Source organism: Paroedura picta, chromosome 11 (assembly GCF_049243985.1).
Source record: "Paroedura picta isolate Pp20150507F chromosome 11, Ppicta_v3.0, whole genome shotgun sequence".
Lineage (NCBI taxonomy): Eukaryota > Metazoa > Chordata > Lepidosauria > Squamata > Gekkonidae > Paroedura > Paroedura picta.
The window spans coordinates 61,458,553-61,476,382 of NC_135379.1; the positions used below are offsets into that span (position 1 = coordinate 61,458,553).

At 50.2% G+C, this 17,830-nt stretch overlaps 1 protein-coding gene across 4 annotated transcripts in view; it reads right to left on the reverse strand.

The window, feature by feature from the left end:
• HGSNAT (heparan-alpha-glucosaminide N-acetyltransferase) overlaps nucleotides 1-17,830 on the reverse strand; it is a 25,741-nt gene continuing 7,911 nt past the window's right edge. For 2 of the 4 annotated variants that reach the window (XM_077302773.1, XM_077302771.1), the window contains exons 7-17: nucleotides 16,544-16,620; nucleotides 14,531-14,561; nucleotides 9,801-9,961; nucleotides 8,265-8,380; nucleotides 5,361-5,482; nucleotides 4,678-4,804; nucleotides 2,757-2,843; nucleotides 1,959-2,036; nucleotides 1,150-1,220; nucleotides 951-1,063; nucleotides 1-447 (exon numbers count right to left, since the gene is read on the reverse strand). In XM_077302773.1, the coding sequence (XP_077158888.1) occupies nucleotides 266-447; nucleotides 951-1,063; nucleotides 1,150-1,220; nucleotides 1,959-2,036; nucleotides 2,757-2,843; nucleotides 4,678-4,804; nucleotides 5,361-5,482; nucleotides 8,265-8,380; nucleotides 9,801-9,961; nucleotides 14,531-14,561; nucleotides 16,544-16,620 (1,165 nt within the window). In that variant the 3' untranslated portion in view covers nucleotides 1-265. Of the gene's footprint in view, nucleotides 448-950; nucleotides 1,064-1,149; nucleotides 1,221-1,958; nucleotides 2,037-2,756; nucleotides 2,844-4,677; nucleotides 4,805-5,360; nucleotides 5,486-8,264; nucleotides 8,381-9,800; nucleotides 9,962-14,530; nucleotides 14,562-16,543; nucleotides 16,621-17,830 lie in introns of all 4 variants that reach the window. The other 2 variants (XM_077302772.1, XM_077302770.1) reach the window with 1 other exon arrangement.

Consider the following 17,830-nt stretch of genomic DNA (forward strand, 5'->3'; position numbering starts at 1 on the left):
TAAGAAGCAGTTTGGCATGTTTATTTAGAAATGGAATAATATATCAAATCTATGTCGATAATTTGAAAAAGGCTTTAAGAAATGGAACGTTCGTCAACAAACTTTTACCTATCTTTCAGTCTACAACTCAAGGTCATTTGGAATGTAAACCAAACACACAATCCCTTTTAAAAATAAGCACTGAGTCAACGCGGTGTTGGGAGAGGACGCTTCAGCTCGCCCACCTCGGCTGCTTGTTCCTTTGCCTTTTTCAAGGAATGTCCTGTTAGATCTTCCAGAATATCCTTTTCCGGTAGAGTCCGTAGGCTATCATGACCCACAGAGAAGTGGCAATGAGGTTCTGTGCCAAGTGTTCCCCGTGGGATTGCGGATCCCGCAACTTCCACTTAAATGGGAAGTAGTCTTCAAATATTTCATGGCCGACATAGACAAGAATGGAGTTCATACCTTAAAAGACAAAAGATGCCGTCAGAAAGAGGGTTCCACATTACAGCCATACCGCCCGATAAGACCTGGTAGGACAGCGGGAGGAATGATGGGAATGTTGAGACCGGGCGGCTGCAGCTAGCTGAAGACAAGGGACCTGACTCTTACTGTTTTTAAAAAGCAGAAGTTGTGGCTTGCTCAGGTCTGCAGGCCCTACTCCACTGGTTTCCCAATAAGCCATGGGAAAGAGGCTGCTCTGTTGGACCTGCCCTTCTTAGGAGCATGCTGCTGTTGCCACAAGAACCAGGGATGTGGCCTTGCTGGATCCCAGATGGATGCCAGTCAGAACACACTGTACCGAACAACGGCAGCATCACGGGGTGCAATCAGACAAGCCGCCCTGTTCTGTGGGATGGGAATAACGAGGCACTGATTCACTTCCCAAATACTGGTAGTAAAAAAAACTGAATTGCTACTGCACTTTTTCATGGAAACCCACGTAAGTGTGTGTGAGGGGCACTCACCAAGGAAGAAAAACGGAGCCCCTGACCACACCCTCCTGACATCCACCAGGCAGTAGATCAACAGAAGGAGGATGAAGGCAAAGCTGCTCAAGGTGGTCACATAGGAGATTGACCTGCAGGGACAGATCAAGGCGTGGCTCAGCAAGAGTGGCACCTGGCCTGGCACAGAAAAAAGAGCGGCCCCTCTGCGGGAACTCACCATAAGTTTTTGTTCACGGGAATAACCCCTTCCTCTGTGGAGCAACTGGTCAAGGCAGCAGAAATGGCACCCTGTAAAAGAGGCATATGAAGAGTGTTCTGTGCTCTCTTGGAGGGGTGCCAGAGCCCTTCAGGGCACCAGGCTCAGCAGATGCCAACTGCCTGGGAGCAGAGGACATGATCCTGCTCTGCTGCTCATTCAGGCTCTGGCTTGGGACCCCCCCTCCTGCCAAATAAATAAATAAACAAACAAACAAGCCTGTTTCCTTCTGCACCTCTGCCCCATGGCTGTTTCCAGGAGCGGGCAGCTGAACAGAGGCTGAAACCAGAAGGGCTTCTGCCAAGAGGCTCTGCTGTGGAATTGTTCCTTGTTTTTATTCCAGAAAACCAAGAATGTGTCCCATTCCTATCTCTGCGCTGGCTTCACACTCAGACTGAACAGCCTGGGCTGGCTCTAGTATGCAGGCAACCCTGTGTGTTTCTGCTACGGCCCTACAGGCTCTGCTTAACGCCAGTCCAGACTTGGGCAGGATGACTCCAACTCCTTGTGAAGTTCTGCCTACAGAAGCTGAGGTTTCCAGGAAGAAGTCCGTGCACAGGAATACCAAGCATTTGAAAGACCTCAGTGCAATCCCAAGCAGGTCTGCTCGGAATCCAACTGACGTCTATGCAGTGGGGCTTACTTCCAGGAAAGGATTCTTGCGATTACCCTGCAAGTGATGGTTTTCCAGAAAATAACACATACTTTAAACAGATCAAGAAGTTAACATACTGAACTAAAGGTTTGTCAGGGTAATCTTTGTGACTTACCATTATTACACTCCAAACACAAAAACGGAGCATTATCCGTCGGTGCTGGTCTTTGTAGAACAAGAGAATTTTTCCTGCCTTAAAAGCAAAAGTAGGAAATTAGAAGCACCATGAGCTGCCCAGCCCAAAGTGGAACTGCAGCACTACAAAGGGGAAAGGACTGAAAATGATCCACACCAAAAAGGACCGAGAGGTTTGTCTAACTTGCCAAGATCTTGGTGGAAGCCGCTATGAGGCTTCAGGGAAGGCTTCTGCAAATCTGAAGTAGGGTTGGGCGCTTTGGCATCCGAAGCGGCCATTCCCGCCCGAAGCAGCCAGCGCCACAGCGTGAGCGGGGGAGGTGCAGGCACTGGTGCGCCAGTTGGTACACAGATGCAGAGCTCTGTGCCTGTGCGCCAACCGGTGCACCAGTGCCCGTGCCTCCCCTCCCCCTCCCTGGCCCTGGCTGCTTCGGACGTGAAGTGTGGTCCAAAAGATTTGCCATCAGACTCTTGGCAGGGTAAGTCCATTTTTGACTGCCATTTTTGACTGCCAGCTTTTCTCTGTGCTCTGCGATGGGTTTACTGGTCCCCCCACAAGAGCACAGAGGAATCCTGTGGGTGTCTGAGATGCTGGGTGTCCTCCCCGCAAAGTGGATCTAAGTGAGGTTTATAGGTCCAGGAAGTGTCCGAGGTTGAGCCACTAGCTCTCCAGCTGTCAGACGAGTCTGGCCTTTTTCAGGACCATGACCTGACTATTGTTCCCCAGCAGACGGGACCCCTTTTCTGCCTGCACAGATCAAGAGGCGTTGGATGGTACCTGAAGTCCCAGAAAAGCCAAGATGACAGAATTGATGGTCCCCAAAATTCCTTCCGGGTCAAAGGGCACTGTTGTCATGTACAGCACCTAAAAAGAGGTAAGAGTACATTATGGAAGTTTACCCGAGTTCCAATCTCCTTCCCTTTTCAACGTGCTGCCTTGCAGTCTTCTGCTATTACTCGTCGGTCTGTAGTTGAGCACGAGAGAGGCAGTTTGGGTTCTGATGTGCCATCTGCCTGCAACCCTCTCTGGCAAGATCAGAGGAAGGCTTGAGAAGACATGAGGTCACACAATACAGGAAGCCAACCTGATGGTTACTGCTAGGGGTGTGCATTTGGATACACCTGAGCTGAAAATATACCCTAAAAATACCTTATGGGTGTTTTTCAGGTGTATGGCCAACTCTCTGAAGCCATTGGTGAGATTACTCCTTGATGCCCCCTCCTCTCCCATCCAAAGCCAGCTCCTTGATATACACCAGAGCTGTGCAAACGGAAACAGGAGTTGAGATGACGAGAGAGAGTCTGGCAGAAGACTTGTGATGAAGCATCAAGATCAAGAACATCTTATAAGATGCTCACGAATGCTTATGAGATGGCCGTGAAAGCCACCAAGAAGGAAAACTAGGCATTTCCGGAAAGGAATGCCTAGCGGTGAGGCCTTTATTGAAAAAACCAAGCTGACCCCTACCAACCTGGACAGTTACCAACCTGTGTCACATATAGCATGTTCTGGGCAAGGTGAGTGAATGGGCAGTGACAGCACAACTCCAAGGATTCTTGGAAGAAACCTCAGCCCACGGCCCCTCCCGGTCTGGCTGCCAACCTGGCCATGGGTGGAGAGGCCTCTGATTGCTCAGATGGATGATCTCCAGAGAAAGCTGAATCTAGGCGGGTCGGCACTGCTGTGCTTATTAGACCCGACAGCAGCGTTCAACACAGTCGACCACCAACTACTGACCCAATAACTAGCCGAGAGGATTTAGAGACACAGCCTGGAAGTGGCTGAAGTATTTTCTTCAAATGGGGGGCAGAGGGTGGCAGCCAGGGAGATTAAGTCCCAGCATAGGACCCTGAATTGTGGAGTCCCACAGGGAGCCCTTCTTTCCCCGATATTGTTCAACATCCATATGTGCCTGTCGCCCAGCCAATCTGGAGTTTCAGGTTGGGCTGTTTTCAGTATGTTGATGGCACCAAACTTGACCATCTGTCAACACTTCCAGACAATCCGGCCGGACGCTTGGAGGCCATGGTGGATTGGCTTGAGCAGAGTTGGCTGATGTAGAATCACGTTTACAATGTTAATTTTCATGGGTTTTTAATGGGGGTTTTATTGCCTGTGGGGTTTTTATTTTGTAACCTGCCATGAGCCGGCTTGCCAGGAGTTGTGGGAAGCAAGTCTAAATAATAATAATAATAATAATAATAATAATAATAATAATAATTAATAATAATAATAATCTGGCTGGATTGGCACACAGAGAGAGAGGTGATTCAGCTATAAATAATGTAAGTAATTTATTTTAAAAGTTGTGTTTTTGGGGGGTGAGAACAAGGCAACATAGCTAGACTTCAAATATTTAGGGGTTTGTATAAATGAACAGCTGAACAGGACAAATGAATACCTTTGCCACTTCTCAAGTCAGTTCAGCTATTCTGAATTTCTCAGGGAAAGCAGGTGATGTGGAAGCGATAATACGCTATTCCACATTGGTTAGGTTCATTTTGAATATTATGCCCAGTTCCGAGTGCTGCAGTTCAAGACGGATATTATGGACCAGATGGAGCGTGTTCAGAGAAGAGAGACCAGGGTGGTTGAAGGGTGGGATCCACCCCTTACGAGAGGCTGAGGAACTTGGGGTATGTGCCACTTGGAGGAGAGCAAGGCATTTGATAGGTTGGCAGGAAGGTCAACCACTTACGCTGGCAGATGGGTGCTGATAGATGTGTTTCTCCCCTAGGAGCAAACGGTCAATGTATCCAGCCGCTCCCCCAGTGCAATTGGGATATTTTCCATGGTCACCAATGCCTCCGGCCCCAAGGTAGCCTCTAGAAGGAAAACGGGAAGGGAAGCAAAGTCCAGCTCACAGAACATGTCCGAGAGTAAAGGCCCTCAGCCTCTGGTCCCCCTCTGCCAAAGAACCTGCCTCCCACTTTCCCCAAGGAGGACGTTGATAGATATGCTTAGAGGCATCCAGTTATTATGTTCACAATTTGCAATCGGTTTTAAGAGCAAAAATATATTACAGAAACACAGTGGGTAATCCCTGGCAGGTCAGATGAGCAGGAAGCCCCACATCAGAGGCACCTGCTGGAAGCCCTGCAGGGAATTGGGGAGTGGGGGCGGGACAAGCACTGAGAGTCCAGGGCTACTGCTGGCATGCCAGAAGGCCACCGGTGGCTAATCCATGGCTGCAGGGGGGCGGGGGCGGCAGGACATGGCATGCCATTGTTGCAGGGGACCATGGAAACCAAATGGCAATGAATTATCATCTACTTCTCCCCCCCCCCATTGTAGCTCTACCCCCAGATCTGAACTACTCAGTATTGGAAAGGACCCCGTGAAAAAACCAATGACCTGAATGAGGGTCTGATGGCAGCTCACCTGGGACATCCAGGTACATCTAACAGGAAGGTCAAGCACAGCCAAATGGCTTCAAGGGCCATCATGAACAGCCACTGGGGCCAGTAAGGCAGGAGGTCTCGGAGGGATGAGCAGGGGGCTTCCTGCTGAAACAGAAAGGGGAAAATACGGGCTCTGCGTCCACAAGAAGTCAACCCAAACCTGGCCGGGCACCAGCCCTTCTGAATTATCTTTGCTCTTCTCCAGGCTTACATTTCCACAACTTAATGAGGCATTTCTTCACTCTGCATATTTAAAAAATCTTTTCATCAAGTTTGGAATATCATTCCATGGTATCTTTGGAAGTCCAACCTGCAAAATGTGAAGCCTACTTCAAGCCGGAGGCTGCCTTGTTACGGGAGAGGTGTCATTTGGGTTGGCTAAAATATGGAAGTGGAAAGATCCCTGGGTACGTGGAGTACGGCAGTATTTTTAAAATCAAGGATCTGCTCTTCACCCAACAATTACGAAGCGATCAAGTTCCGCCACTGACAAGTGGGGCTTTGGACCTGGCTTGTGTTGTGCTGGGCTGTGGGTTCAGACGACTGCTCTGTGGAATGAGCCACAGGCCAGGACAGGTGTTCTGGTCACAGCAAGGGGGGGGGGGGTCTCCACAATTCCTGAGATGCAGTTCCTGAAGTCATCCTGAGCGGGCGACCAAGAAGGTTTTGCCAGCACCAGAATCACAGCAGGGGTCACCAAACCCAGACTGCAACTCAAGCAGGGCCTGTCCCTGGGATCCAAATCCAGGTAATTTAGTCCCCCTCAGCCGCCGTCTATGGCAGGAAGTGATGAAAAAACAGACCGGATGATGACAGCCGCCACCTCGCTTCCTGCAGTCAAAACTGGTCAACGGCATGTTCAGTGGAAGCCCCTGGAGAGAAGCCAGTTCACTTGCCCAAATGCAGCTCCCTCTTGGTAGAGGAAACACGCCCCTCAGGCCTCCCCAAGCTGGTCACCACTGATACCGCCCTGATTCTCGTCTACAAGCGCACGTACACATGTGGTGCAACTATATTTCCAGCACCCCACCCACAGGGAGAGGAACTTGGAGATTTGAGCTGAACTTGTTTCTCTCCTGGGTGACCTTGGGCTCGCCACAGTCCCGATAAAACTGTTCTGACCGGCAGTGATATCAGGGCTCTCTCAGCCTCTCCTACCTCACAGGGTGCCTGTTGCGGGGAGAGGAAAGGGAAGAAGGTTGTAAGCTGCTTTGAGACTCCTTCGGTTAGCAAAAAGTATATAAGAACCAACTCTTCTTCTTCTTCAGTAATCTCAGGGCTCTCTCAGCCTCATCCACCTCACAGGGTGCCTGTTGTGGGGAGAGGAAAGGGAAGGTGATTGTAAGCTGCTTTGAGACTCCTTCGGTTAGCAAAAAGTATACAAGAACCAACTCTTCTTCTTCAGTAATCTCAGGGCTCTCTCAGCCTCATCCACCTCACAGGGTGCCTGTTGTGGGGAGAGGAAAGGGAAGGTGATTGTAAGCTGCTTTGAGACTCCTTTGGTTAGAGAAAAGAGGCATATAAGGACCAACTCTAGGAAGACACCACTTCTTCCTATTTCAGGAGAGCCATGTGGGGGAGACTTTCATGCCCCTGTAATGGTCATTTTTTGTCAGCCACTTACTTGGGTGAGACAGATGGCATTGTGAATGAGTCAACAAATGCATTGAAATATCACAGTCTCCCCAAGCACCAAAGAGCACATGGGGAAGGGGCATGGTAGGGGAATGATACCTTTGGGAATGGCCTTCTGGTCCTGCCCCATTGGTGAAAACGATAAATGGGGACAGATCAGGCCTGCTCTATGTCCAACCCAGGCCGCCCTGATGTTATTTTCCAAGATAAGAGGATGGGTCCCTCCCCCCAGTTAGGAAAGCCAACAAAGCCAAAGAGGGGATAACTCTGTGTGATGAAATCAGGGCCCCCCAGATCTGCTTGTGAGCTTCCCAAAGGCATCTCGCTGAATGCTGCCAGAAACAGGACCCTGCACTGCGGGGGCCAAGATGACAACGTGAGCGGCCATGCCCCTGCCTGCACTGGGTCCCTTTGGGCAGCCAGCTGTGAGAAGGACAGCTGGCCTCAAGCTTCTAGAAGTGGCCGGGATCGGGCGAGGGGGGCCCTTCTGAGTCAACCTCCACAAGGGCCAGCCCCTCCTACGCGCTGGGAGCAACCAGGGCCATCCCCCTCCCCAACGGAGGGCTTCAAGGCCAGTGGGAAAGGCAGCCGCCACGTAGACGGCCTCCGGGTCTGACCCAGCAGAGCTTCTCTACGCCTGAACACCCAGCGTGTTGTATGGGAGGAGTTGCACTGACAGGCCGTGGCAGGGCAGGAGGTTTCAAGATCATCTCAGGACTTTGGGAGTCATTTTTGACATGCTGGGTAAGTTACTGGACGATATGAATTGCTTTATCATACAAACCTGACTCTTGCAACATTAAAGCGGCATGTCATGTCATGTCATGTTTTTTTTTTTTTTTAACAGAGGGGGTTATCTGTCTATCATGCTTCACATCAAGGTCTTCTGAGTATTTGGGGAGGGCCAGGGAAGCCCTCCGCTGCCACAGGTGCCCTGGCCAAGCTACTGATGGATGGCGTTTGCACAAGGCTGCTTGGTTCAGCTTTTCTGGGACTGCTCTGGAAACGGGGGGGGGGGGGGGAGGGGGGTGGCCTTGACCAGAGCCCTCCTGCACTACTTGTGAGCCAGGGCTGTTCTGTACAGCCGTCTCTGAAGCAATCACCCCCCACTGCTTCAAAAGCGTTGATCCCAGGCAGGTGACAAGGACATCTACGTTGGCTTGGAGGCGAGAGATGGCAAGCAGAGCAGGCCTTCGCCCATACCGTCTGTGCCCAGCCCTGGTGCCCACGAAGCCACGCACTCACTCACCATGTTGGTGCCGTCAGGCACAGGCTTGGCAAAGAAGAGCTCCAGGCCAGCAACCACCAGGTAGGTGCAGCCCAGTCTCTGGAGCACCCCTGGGATCCGCAGGCTCTCCCAGGACCCTGCAAGAGAGGCGACAGGAAGAGAGGGAGGCTCCGCTGAAGAGGCTCTTCTGGCGAAGAGCATCCAAAACCTGTACTTTACATTGGCAGAACTGCTACCTAGTCAGAGCGGGCAAAATAGCAAGACTTGAGACCTGCCCTAACGCCTCTCACCCGCCAGTGCCCACGGGGATGTGAAGACTGTCATTTTCATGTCTCAGTGCTCCTGCCCTTTGTTTTTTCTGCCCTATTTTCTGTCTTGTAGAATTGTGTTCGGTGTGAACTGTATCGGTGCGAGGGTAGTTTGCTAGCTCTTCTGCTCTGATCCCTGGGTGAAGAAGGCCTTCTTCTTTAGCCTTGTAACTCCAGGTGCCGCTTGTGTCTTCCGCCTAGACAAAGGGGGGCCATCTGGAGTGTTTTTGTGAGGAAGCCAGGGCTTGGAGGTTAAAACAATGGATTTCCAGGAAGCAGTTTTAGCAAGGACCTTAGAGAGGTTAGGATCGTCAGGCCTTCAGTAAAGAGATCTTCTTCAAGAAAGTGCCCATTAGGGGCAAGTGGCTTCATTTTCACAAGAGTGCATCTTGTCAAGATGTCCTTTAGGCTTGGGTGCTTTGGCGCCCGAAGCGGCCGGTCTCTACTGGCGTAGCGAGCGCCGCAGGAAGAGGGGAGGCGTGGGCGTCAGCGTGCCAGCGGCACACACACAGGCACTGATGCCCACGCCTCCCCTGCCCCCCCCCCCCCCGTGCAGCGCGGCGCTTGCTGCATCGGGAGAGACCGGCCGCTTCAGGCGCCAAAGCGCCCAACCCCCATTTCCTTTTTTTAATTCCAGGGCTGACACTGGCAGAGATGCTAAGCTCTCCTTGGCCACAAGGACCTCCGTGGGCTCTGTCTCCAGCTGTTGAGACCAAAGGCGAAGGGGTGGATGAAGCTGCAGGAGGAGCCTCGTGGGATGGAGGGGAGGAAGCTCAACGCTTGGCATGGCTGCTGGAAAGGAAAAGTGCTGTACAGGACGTTCTGCCACACCAAGAACCAGGAGAAAGAAAAGCACTAATCCAGGTGGATTCAGGGGAACCGCCATGTTGGTCAGAATCCACAGAATAAAGTTTGAGGCTAGCGACACCTTTAAGACCAGCGAGGTTTCATTCAAGGGATCAGCTTTCCTCCTCATCTTAAGGGTGCCCCTGAACTCAAACTCTGCTCAGTAGGCAGGGTGATTTGTGGCACCCTGGATCCTGCTTGCTTTGCGGCTCCTCGGCTCTTGGAGCTCCAGCCGGTGCTGCCTCACGAGAGACTCTGCCGGACTCTAGAATGCAGCGTCGTCCTTCCCGCAGCACCGGCTGGAACTTTTCTTCACCAGGGAGCATCCGATCCCCTCTTTGCCCCAACAGCTGTTTCTGAGTGACATGAACATGTGAAATGATGCAGACCCCTCAGGACTTACAAGGCCCGAGGCAGTAATTGGGGTTGACCACCACGATCCCAAGCAGGAACAGGAGGAGGCTCCTCCAAAGGATTTTCACCAGCAACTGCCCCTTCGAACAGCCCCGCCGCAGCATGGCGCTCAAGGACAGGGCAATGGAGGTGCCCATGATGAACACGAACCTGCAAGGCAAGAAGGGGACGAGCCAATCAGCGCCGCCAGCACCAGACTTTCCCAACAGGGCCACCCTTCAAGGGAGGAAGGGAGCGGGTGTCATCCTAGAGGGCACTTTCATGGACGTGCCCCAAGACCTCCTGGCCTTCTGTGGCAATCTCAGATTTAACACAGGCCTGGGCTCCACATGGGTGCATTTTGTTTCCTCTTGTCTGAGGGACATGAAGGGTTCTTTCTGGATGCATCTCATCTCTGGTCTGAAGAGTACACACAATGCAAGCTGGACCGTGGCCCTTTAGTGGAACCAGGGCACCCCAGCCGTTTTCTCTCTGGGAAGGGGATCTGCCTCTTCCCCTTCCCTGCATGTGACAGATGGGCTAAACAACCAACACTTCTGAAGTGCAGCTTGATGGTTGGTTCTTGCCTTGAAAAGAAAAATCCTACGCAGTGTGTTTTTTTAAAGAACCAAAGCTGGAAAATAACCTCTGTGGTGTCAACTTCTACAGCAGCTGCTGTTCCCGAGGGTTCTAAAGGCTGGGCTTAACACAGGGACATACTTCATGTGGGATGAGAAGCAGAGGGATTTTATGCTCAGGCTTGGTCTAACTGCAAAATATAAGGTGAAAATTAATATTCTGATATGTTGTAATTATCTCCTGAATTTTCAGGACCTGGAGATATCTTTTAAAATCATCCATCAATCCCATTTCCAGACAGAGACTTCATGGTTATGGACATTCAGGCATGGGGTGGGGGGGGTGTGTGTGTGTATGGGGAAGGCATATTTCCCTGAATCTGGGCCCCATCTGCTATCTTGAATTTTCATTCAGTTGTTTTAATCTTATCTCATTCATTCTCTTGCTGCTGTTCACAGGTCTTTCATGGGAGGGTACCTCTAGCAGACCCCCTACCCACCCACCCCACCCCGCCTTTCCTTTTCTATCCATGTTCCTTGAGTTGTAGTTGCTTAATGCCCTCTCATGTCATTGTTTCCTTCCTTGTATCTGAGACCTGGTATTCTTCCTTTCCTCTTCTTTCTGGTTCTTCTTTTGGGGGATTTAATGTCCATTTCAATTCAGCCACTGATCCATCATTTTAACATTTATTTTTTTTCTTTGTAGTTCTGTAATATGCTATTTTAAGAGCCTCTTGTGGCGCAGAGTGGTAAGGCAGCAGACATGCAGTCTGAAAGCTCTGCCCATGAGGCTGGGAGTTCAATCCCAGCAGCCGGCTCAAGGTCGACTCAGCCTTCCATCCTTCCGAGGTCAGTAAAATGAGTACCCAGCTTGCTGGGGGGTAAACGGTAATGACTGGGGAAGGCACTGGCAAACCACCCCGTATTGAGTCTGCCATGAAAACGCTGGAGGGTGTCACCCCAAGGGTCAGACATGACTCCGTGCTTGCACAGGGGATACCTTTACCTTTGCCTAATATGTTATTTAATATATTATTAATAATAAATTATTATTATTAGTCTGCCATGCTGACTGCATTCTTGATCTCATTCTTATACCTTCTCCCCATTCAATTATTTTTGTATGTCCTTTCCATTCTCTTGACTTCTTGTTCAGTTTGCTTTTATTTCCCTCCATCTGCCCCCCAAACCCCTTCCCCGTCTGATCCTGTCTCTTCCCCTGCTTGTTTCCTTCCAGGGCCTGGTCAGCACCCAGCCTCTCTGCTCCTGCTGCTCTTCAGTCTTTCGGGTCTGGATCCCCCCTCCTTTCCTTTGCTGTGATACTTGTTCCTCACGTCAGACTTCACTTGTTTCCCCTCCTGCTCAGCTGACCCTCTTCCACCCGGCCAAGAGACATGGCAGGGGCAGGAAAACCGGCAGCCACACTGGAGGGGGGGGGGGACCCCAAAATTTCCAACCTTTCACAGCAAAGTAGGTCTGAGGACCCCCTTGAAGTCCTACTGCATTCCTCAACGTGGTGAGGGGTGAACTGCGGAGCTCACACCCCCAGGCCAATTGCAGAGGCAATGGGGAATTAAATGGCAAACCACCCCATTTTTCTTGCCAAGAAAATTCTATGGAAAGTTCACCAACTATGGTATGGAATGGTAGGCCCCCCAGGCCACGAAGCACTGAACAAGCCACTGGGGAAGGGCGACAGCTCTCTGCCAGTAACCTGGGCATTCATGGACACCTAGCTGCCAATGTAGCCCACGGAGAACACAGAGGCCTGAGGCAAAAGAAAACCGGAAGGATTGCAACATGGAATGTATGTGGAATGTCGCAAGGCAAACTGGATATTGTGAAATCAGAAATAACCCGACTCAACAATGGCCACTTTCCATCTGAAGACCTCAGTCTGTTCTGGTCACGGCAATATCAGAAGAAATCGTGTAACCTTTATTGTGCATAAGATAACAGCTCGTGCAGTAGAAAGCTACAGCAGTAAATGACCAAACTATGTCCATCCGAATTCAGGGAAAGCCAATAAACACAACTGTTGTACAAGTGCATGCACCAACTTCGGCTGCTGAGGAAAATGAAATCGAAGATTTCGATACAAAAGTGCATGAAACAATTAAACAGATGCCTCAAAAGGACACGATATACATTATTGGGGATTTCAATGCCAAAGTTGGAAATCAACAAGAACAGGGCATCTGCGGTAGGTTTGGACTAGGTGAGCGAAATGAGGCTGGTGACAGACTGATCCAGTTCTGTCAAGAAAACAAACTGACTATCACTAACACTTTTTTTGAACAACTGAAATGCTGTTTATAGACCTGGACATCTCCAGATGGCATACACCCTAATCAGATCGATGCCTTACGTGAATTGGGAGTGTCGTCCCACTTAACCCACCTCATCAGTTCAGGAGGCCACGGTACGAACAATAGATGGAGACACTGATTGCTTTAAGGTCAGCCAAGGAATGAGACAAGGGTGTATCTTATCATCCTTTCTTGTTAACCTTTATGCAGAGGTAATTTTGCGGAAGCTTAATCTGGAAGAATCTACGACCGGAGTCAATATTGGAGGTCATAACATCAATAATCTCCACTATGCAGATGATACAACACTCCTTGCTGAAGCGGAGCGTGATCTGAAGACCCTGATAAAGAGACTAAAAGAAGAAACTGAAAAGATGGGACTATACCTAAATATCAAAAAGAGCAAGATCATGACAACTACTGGCAGTAGCACCAAAGTCACGACTGACAATGAGAACATCGAATGTATTGATAATTTCATCTTTCTTGGCTCTATGATTAATCAAAGTGGTGGATGCAGCCGTGAAATCAAACGGCAAAAAACACTGTGCCAGAACGCAATGTTAGGCATGAACCGAATATGAAGAAGATGAAGAGGAGGAGGAGGAGGTGGTGGTGGTTCTTCTGTGCTGTGACTAGCCCAAGGTCACCCAGCTGGCTGCATGTGGGGGAGTGCAGAATCGAACCCGGCGTGCCAAATTAGAAGTCTGCACTCCTAACCACGACACCAAACTGGAAGAGTCAGGATATCTGCCTTAATACAAAGTGCCGGCTGGTCAACGGCATTGTCTTCCCCATAACAAGATATGGATATGAAATCTGGACCCTGAAGAAGGAAGAAAGGAGGAGAATAGATGCTTCTGAATTATGGTGTTGGAGACGAATGCTGCGAATCCCTTGGACAGCCAACGTTACCAACAAGAGAAGCAAACCAACTATGTCATTAGAAGGGAAGATATTATGGCTAAAGCTCACTTACTTTGGACACATCATGCAATCAAACTCGCTAGAAAAATCATTAATGCTCGGCATGGTCAGCGGCAAAAGGAAACGTGGTCGCCAAAGGATCCGCTGGCTCGACACAATCAAAGCCGATACAGGGATGACCATGAACTAATTAAAAGAAGCAGTCAGAGACAGGGGCACATGGCAAAGACTTTCCTATAAAATCACCGAGGGTCAGACACGACTGAACAGATTAAATCACCAGGTCTAAGGAAGATGGAGGACAAGTGGATATAACCCTGGAAGGTGTAACAATGCATCATAACCTGGGCCGGAGTGAGCCTGGAGCAGGTACCCCATGTGGAAGCGGCCGGAGCCTGAGAACGGTGCTCTCCTTTCATGTTTCTGGCATCCACCTCTCTCTCTCTCTCTCCCACTCTCTCCCCCCCCCCTTGCCTTTCTGTACCCTCAGACTGCAGCAGGGCTTGTTTTGACAACATCATTTCCAAACCGCGTCTATTTGCCGAGGCAATTAATATAGATATATATATCATTATCAGTCTATGTTAACAGTGGAAAACAACCACTGTAGTGCAAATGGACAATTCCCCACGTTAAGGGCCCCTGCTCCCCCCCCCCTCAGAATCCCATCAATAAGCCCTGGACCTGTTTGTATTACTATATTGTTTACTGTTATACTGTGTTGTTATTTGGTTACAATTATTAGTTATCAGTTATACATGTTCTACAGACTGTTTTATGTATTGTTTTCTGTTATAATGTAAACCGCCCTGAGCCTCCGGGGAGGGCGGTATAGAAGTATGATAAATAAATAAATAAATAAATAAATAAATAAATAAATAAATAAATAAATAAATAAATAAGACCAAGCAGTTAGACGCACTTACCACGGAAAGACGAGGTCTGCTACAGTTAGTCCTGCAAAGAGAAAAAGGGAGATTGTTTAACCTTCAGGTAACAGGCCGGCCAATCAGTATATTCTAGATCTATTTGGTTAACATGTTACCCATCGAGCAAAGAAGAGGCAGAAGAAGGCGGCTCTGAATCCTCCCCCCCCACACACACGTTCCTCCTCTGTTTTGTGTCTGCTCCTCCTCATGCTGCCCACTCCCCCCTCCCCCAGAATCAAAGTGGGAAGGGACCTCCAGAGTCATCTAGTCCAGAGCCATTCTAGTTCCAGAATGCAGGAAATTTACAGCTACCCGCCCCCCAGAATCCCTGGCCAGTCTAGCCTGGAGGAAATTTGCCTCCCAAGATTAAACTGATTGGCATTTCCCTGGGCATGCAAGAGAGAGGGCAACAAGGGTCAAGCACCAACACAGTCCCTTCTGCCCACCAACCTACAATCTGCCTCATTTCACAGAATCAGCATTTTGGTCAGATGGCTATGTTGCCTCTGCTTACAAACTTCCAAAGGAGGAGAACCCGAGGAAGCCTGTTCCACCGTCAGGAATTTCTTCCAGATGTTTAGCTGAAAATTCTTTTGAATTAATTCCATCCCATTAGTTCTGGTCCGACCCTCTGGGGCAACAGAAAACTCTGCTCCATCCTCTAAGTCAGGGGTAGTCAAACTGCGGCCCTCCAGATGTCCGTGGACTACAATTCCCAGGAGCCCCTGCCAGCGAATGCTGGCAGGGGCTCCTGGGAATTGTAGTCCACGGACATCTGGAGGGCCGCAGTTTGACTACCCCTGCTCTAAGTTCTTCAAGTATTTGAAAATGTCTATCCTATCACCTCTTCGTTGTCTTCTCTCCAGGCTAAACAGACCAAGCTACTGCAACATTTCCTCTTACGGCTTGGTCTCCAGACCCCTCACCATCCTCTGGACACGCTCCAGTTTCTCTACATCTTTCTCCTATTGTGGTGCCCAAAACTGGACACAGGACTCCAAGTGAGGCCGAACCAGAGCAGAGCAAAGCGGTCTCATCACCTCCCGTCATCTGGACACGATACTTCTTTAGATACAGCCATTTGCCTTTTTAGCCACTGAGTCACACTGCTGTGAGGCTGGCAGGGAACCTCCACGGGCAACGTTGCAAGGCCACTCGATGGGGGTTTGCAGTTGAGGGCAGTTATGCCCTTTGTGGTGTGTTGGTTTCTCAAAAAATATCTGGCTAGTTGCTGCAGGAAATGGAAGGCTGAGCTATGGTCAGCCCAGGGCTCTGAAGTCCTCAGGCCAGTCTTGAATGGGTCACTATTCAAGGGGGGGAGGGGACATGATAGCCCTCTAAGTATTTGAAAGGTTGTCACTTGGAGGAGGGCAGGATGCTGTTTCTGCTGGCTGCAGAGGAGAGGACACGCAGTAATGGGTTTAAACTTCAAGTACAATGATATAGGCTAGATATCAGGAAAAAGTTTTTCACAGTCAGAGTAGTTCAGCAGTGGAATAGGCTGCCTAAGGAGATGGTGAGCTCCCCCTCACTGGCAGTCTTCAAGCAAAGGTTGGATACACACTTTTCTTGGATGCTTTAGGATGTGTAGGGCTGATCCTGCGTTGAGCAGGGGGTTGGACTGGATGGCCTGTATGGCCCCTTCCAACTCTATGATTCTATGACTATTCTGAAACCAAAGGCTGGTTTATTAGACTGAAGAGGCTGAAACCCCTCCCTGCCATCTTCCCAGCAGTGCTCCTTCACTCTTGCTGGTCTGTCCCCCTAAAGAGGCAGCCAGGGCTGGGCTGCATGACCTTGTGTGCAACATTCGTGGAGGTCCCAAGCCAAGTCCCAGGAACTCCCGGTTGCTGCATTCACTGTTTTCTACACTATTTGAGAACGAGAGCCTGGCCCTGGTCAAAACAGCAGGAAAGGACTCCACGGAAGCCGAAGTAGGAGGCATTTGCAGACTAGTTTAATAGCAGAAAGCACCACGAGGCACTGTGGGACTTCCAAAGCACACTTTACCATTCCAGCTCTGATGCTTGAAGAACCAGTACTTTCCTCCACCGTAATTCACAAAGACCATAATTGCAAGAGCCAGCCTGCAAAGATGCAAAAAACATGAGAGTGTTATACCAAGAAACCGCCCATAAATACATGCTCATTTGATTCCTAAAACGCCACCGTTTGAGAGCCTGGGGCCAGACTGGAATGGCGCTCCTTGGGTTTTGAACTGTTGCCATCTCTTTGGAATAATAACCAAACAGGAGACACTGGGATGCCTATAGGGAAGCACAGAATAACTGAATCCAGCGTGGTAAGTTGACAAGTTTGTCGAATCCCTGTGTAGCGAAACGCGTTGTGAACTATCCAACAGATATCGTGTTGAAGACTGAAGACACAGAGCAACTCAGGACCCTGGATGGAACTGCGGGCCTTGGGTCTGAGGAAGGCAAAGCAGCAGCAAAAGAGGAGGAGCTGATCGCCAAGGAAGGGGCTTCTGGGGCGGAAAGGGGAGCAGGCACCACCCCAGCCCCTGCACAACCACACGCTTGCCCAGGAGGCTGCACTTCTCTATAAGCACAGAAAAGGGCCACAAATAGTGAGAGCCAGTTTGGTGTAGTGGTTAGGAGTGCGGACTTCTAATCTGGCATGCCGGGTTCGATTCTGCGCTCCCCCACATGCAACCAGCTGGGTGACCTTGGGCTCGCCACAGCACTGATTAAAAAACTGTTCTGACCGAGCAGTGGTATCAGGGCTCTCTCAGCGTCACCCACCCCACAGGGTGTCTGTTGTGGGGAGAGGAATGGGAGGGTGACTGTAAGCCGCTTTGAACCTCCTTCGGGTAGGGAAAAGCGGCATATAAGAACCAACTCTTCTCCTCCTCCTCCTCCTCCTCCTCCTCTAGCTCAGGGATGCCCATCCAGGAGCTTGTGGACCTCCAGGGGCCCAGAGCAGTTCTGGAAGGGTTCCGTGGCCTTTCCCCTCTTGCCTAAATGGACATGTTCACAAGCTGGGGGACCAGCTTCTTCTATGGTTCCCCCCCCCCTGCCGAGTGTTAGTGAGCTCTCTTGTGGTTTCTGTGCCTAGGAGGCGGGGCCTGCATGCCTCTTCCTGCTTTGCTGTCTCTTCCCCCTCAAGGCTGCACATTACCGTGGGTGGTGATGTCACTTCCAGGTGACAGGGAGGCATGGTCAGTCAACACCACTTCCGGGGTTCCTCGAAGCCCGAAAAATTATTTCAGGGGCTCCTCCATGGTTACAAGGTTGAAAAAGGCTGCTCTAGAAGTTACTAATTCGCTCCCACTCAAAG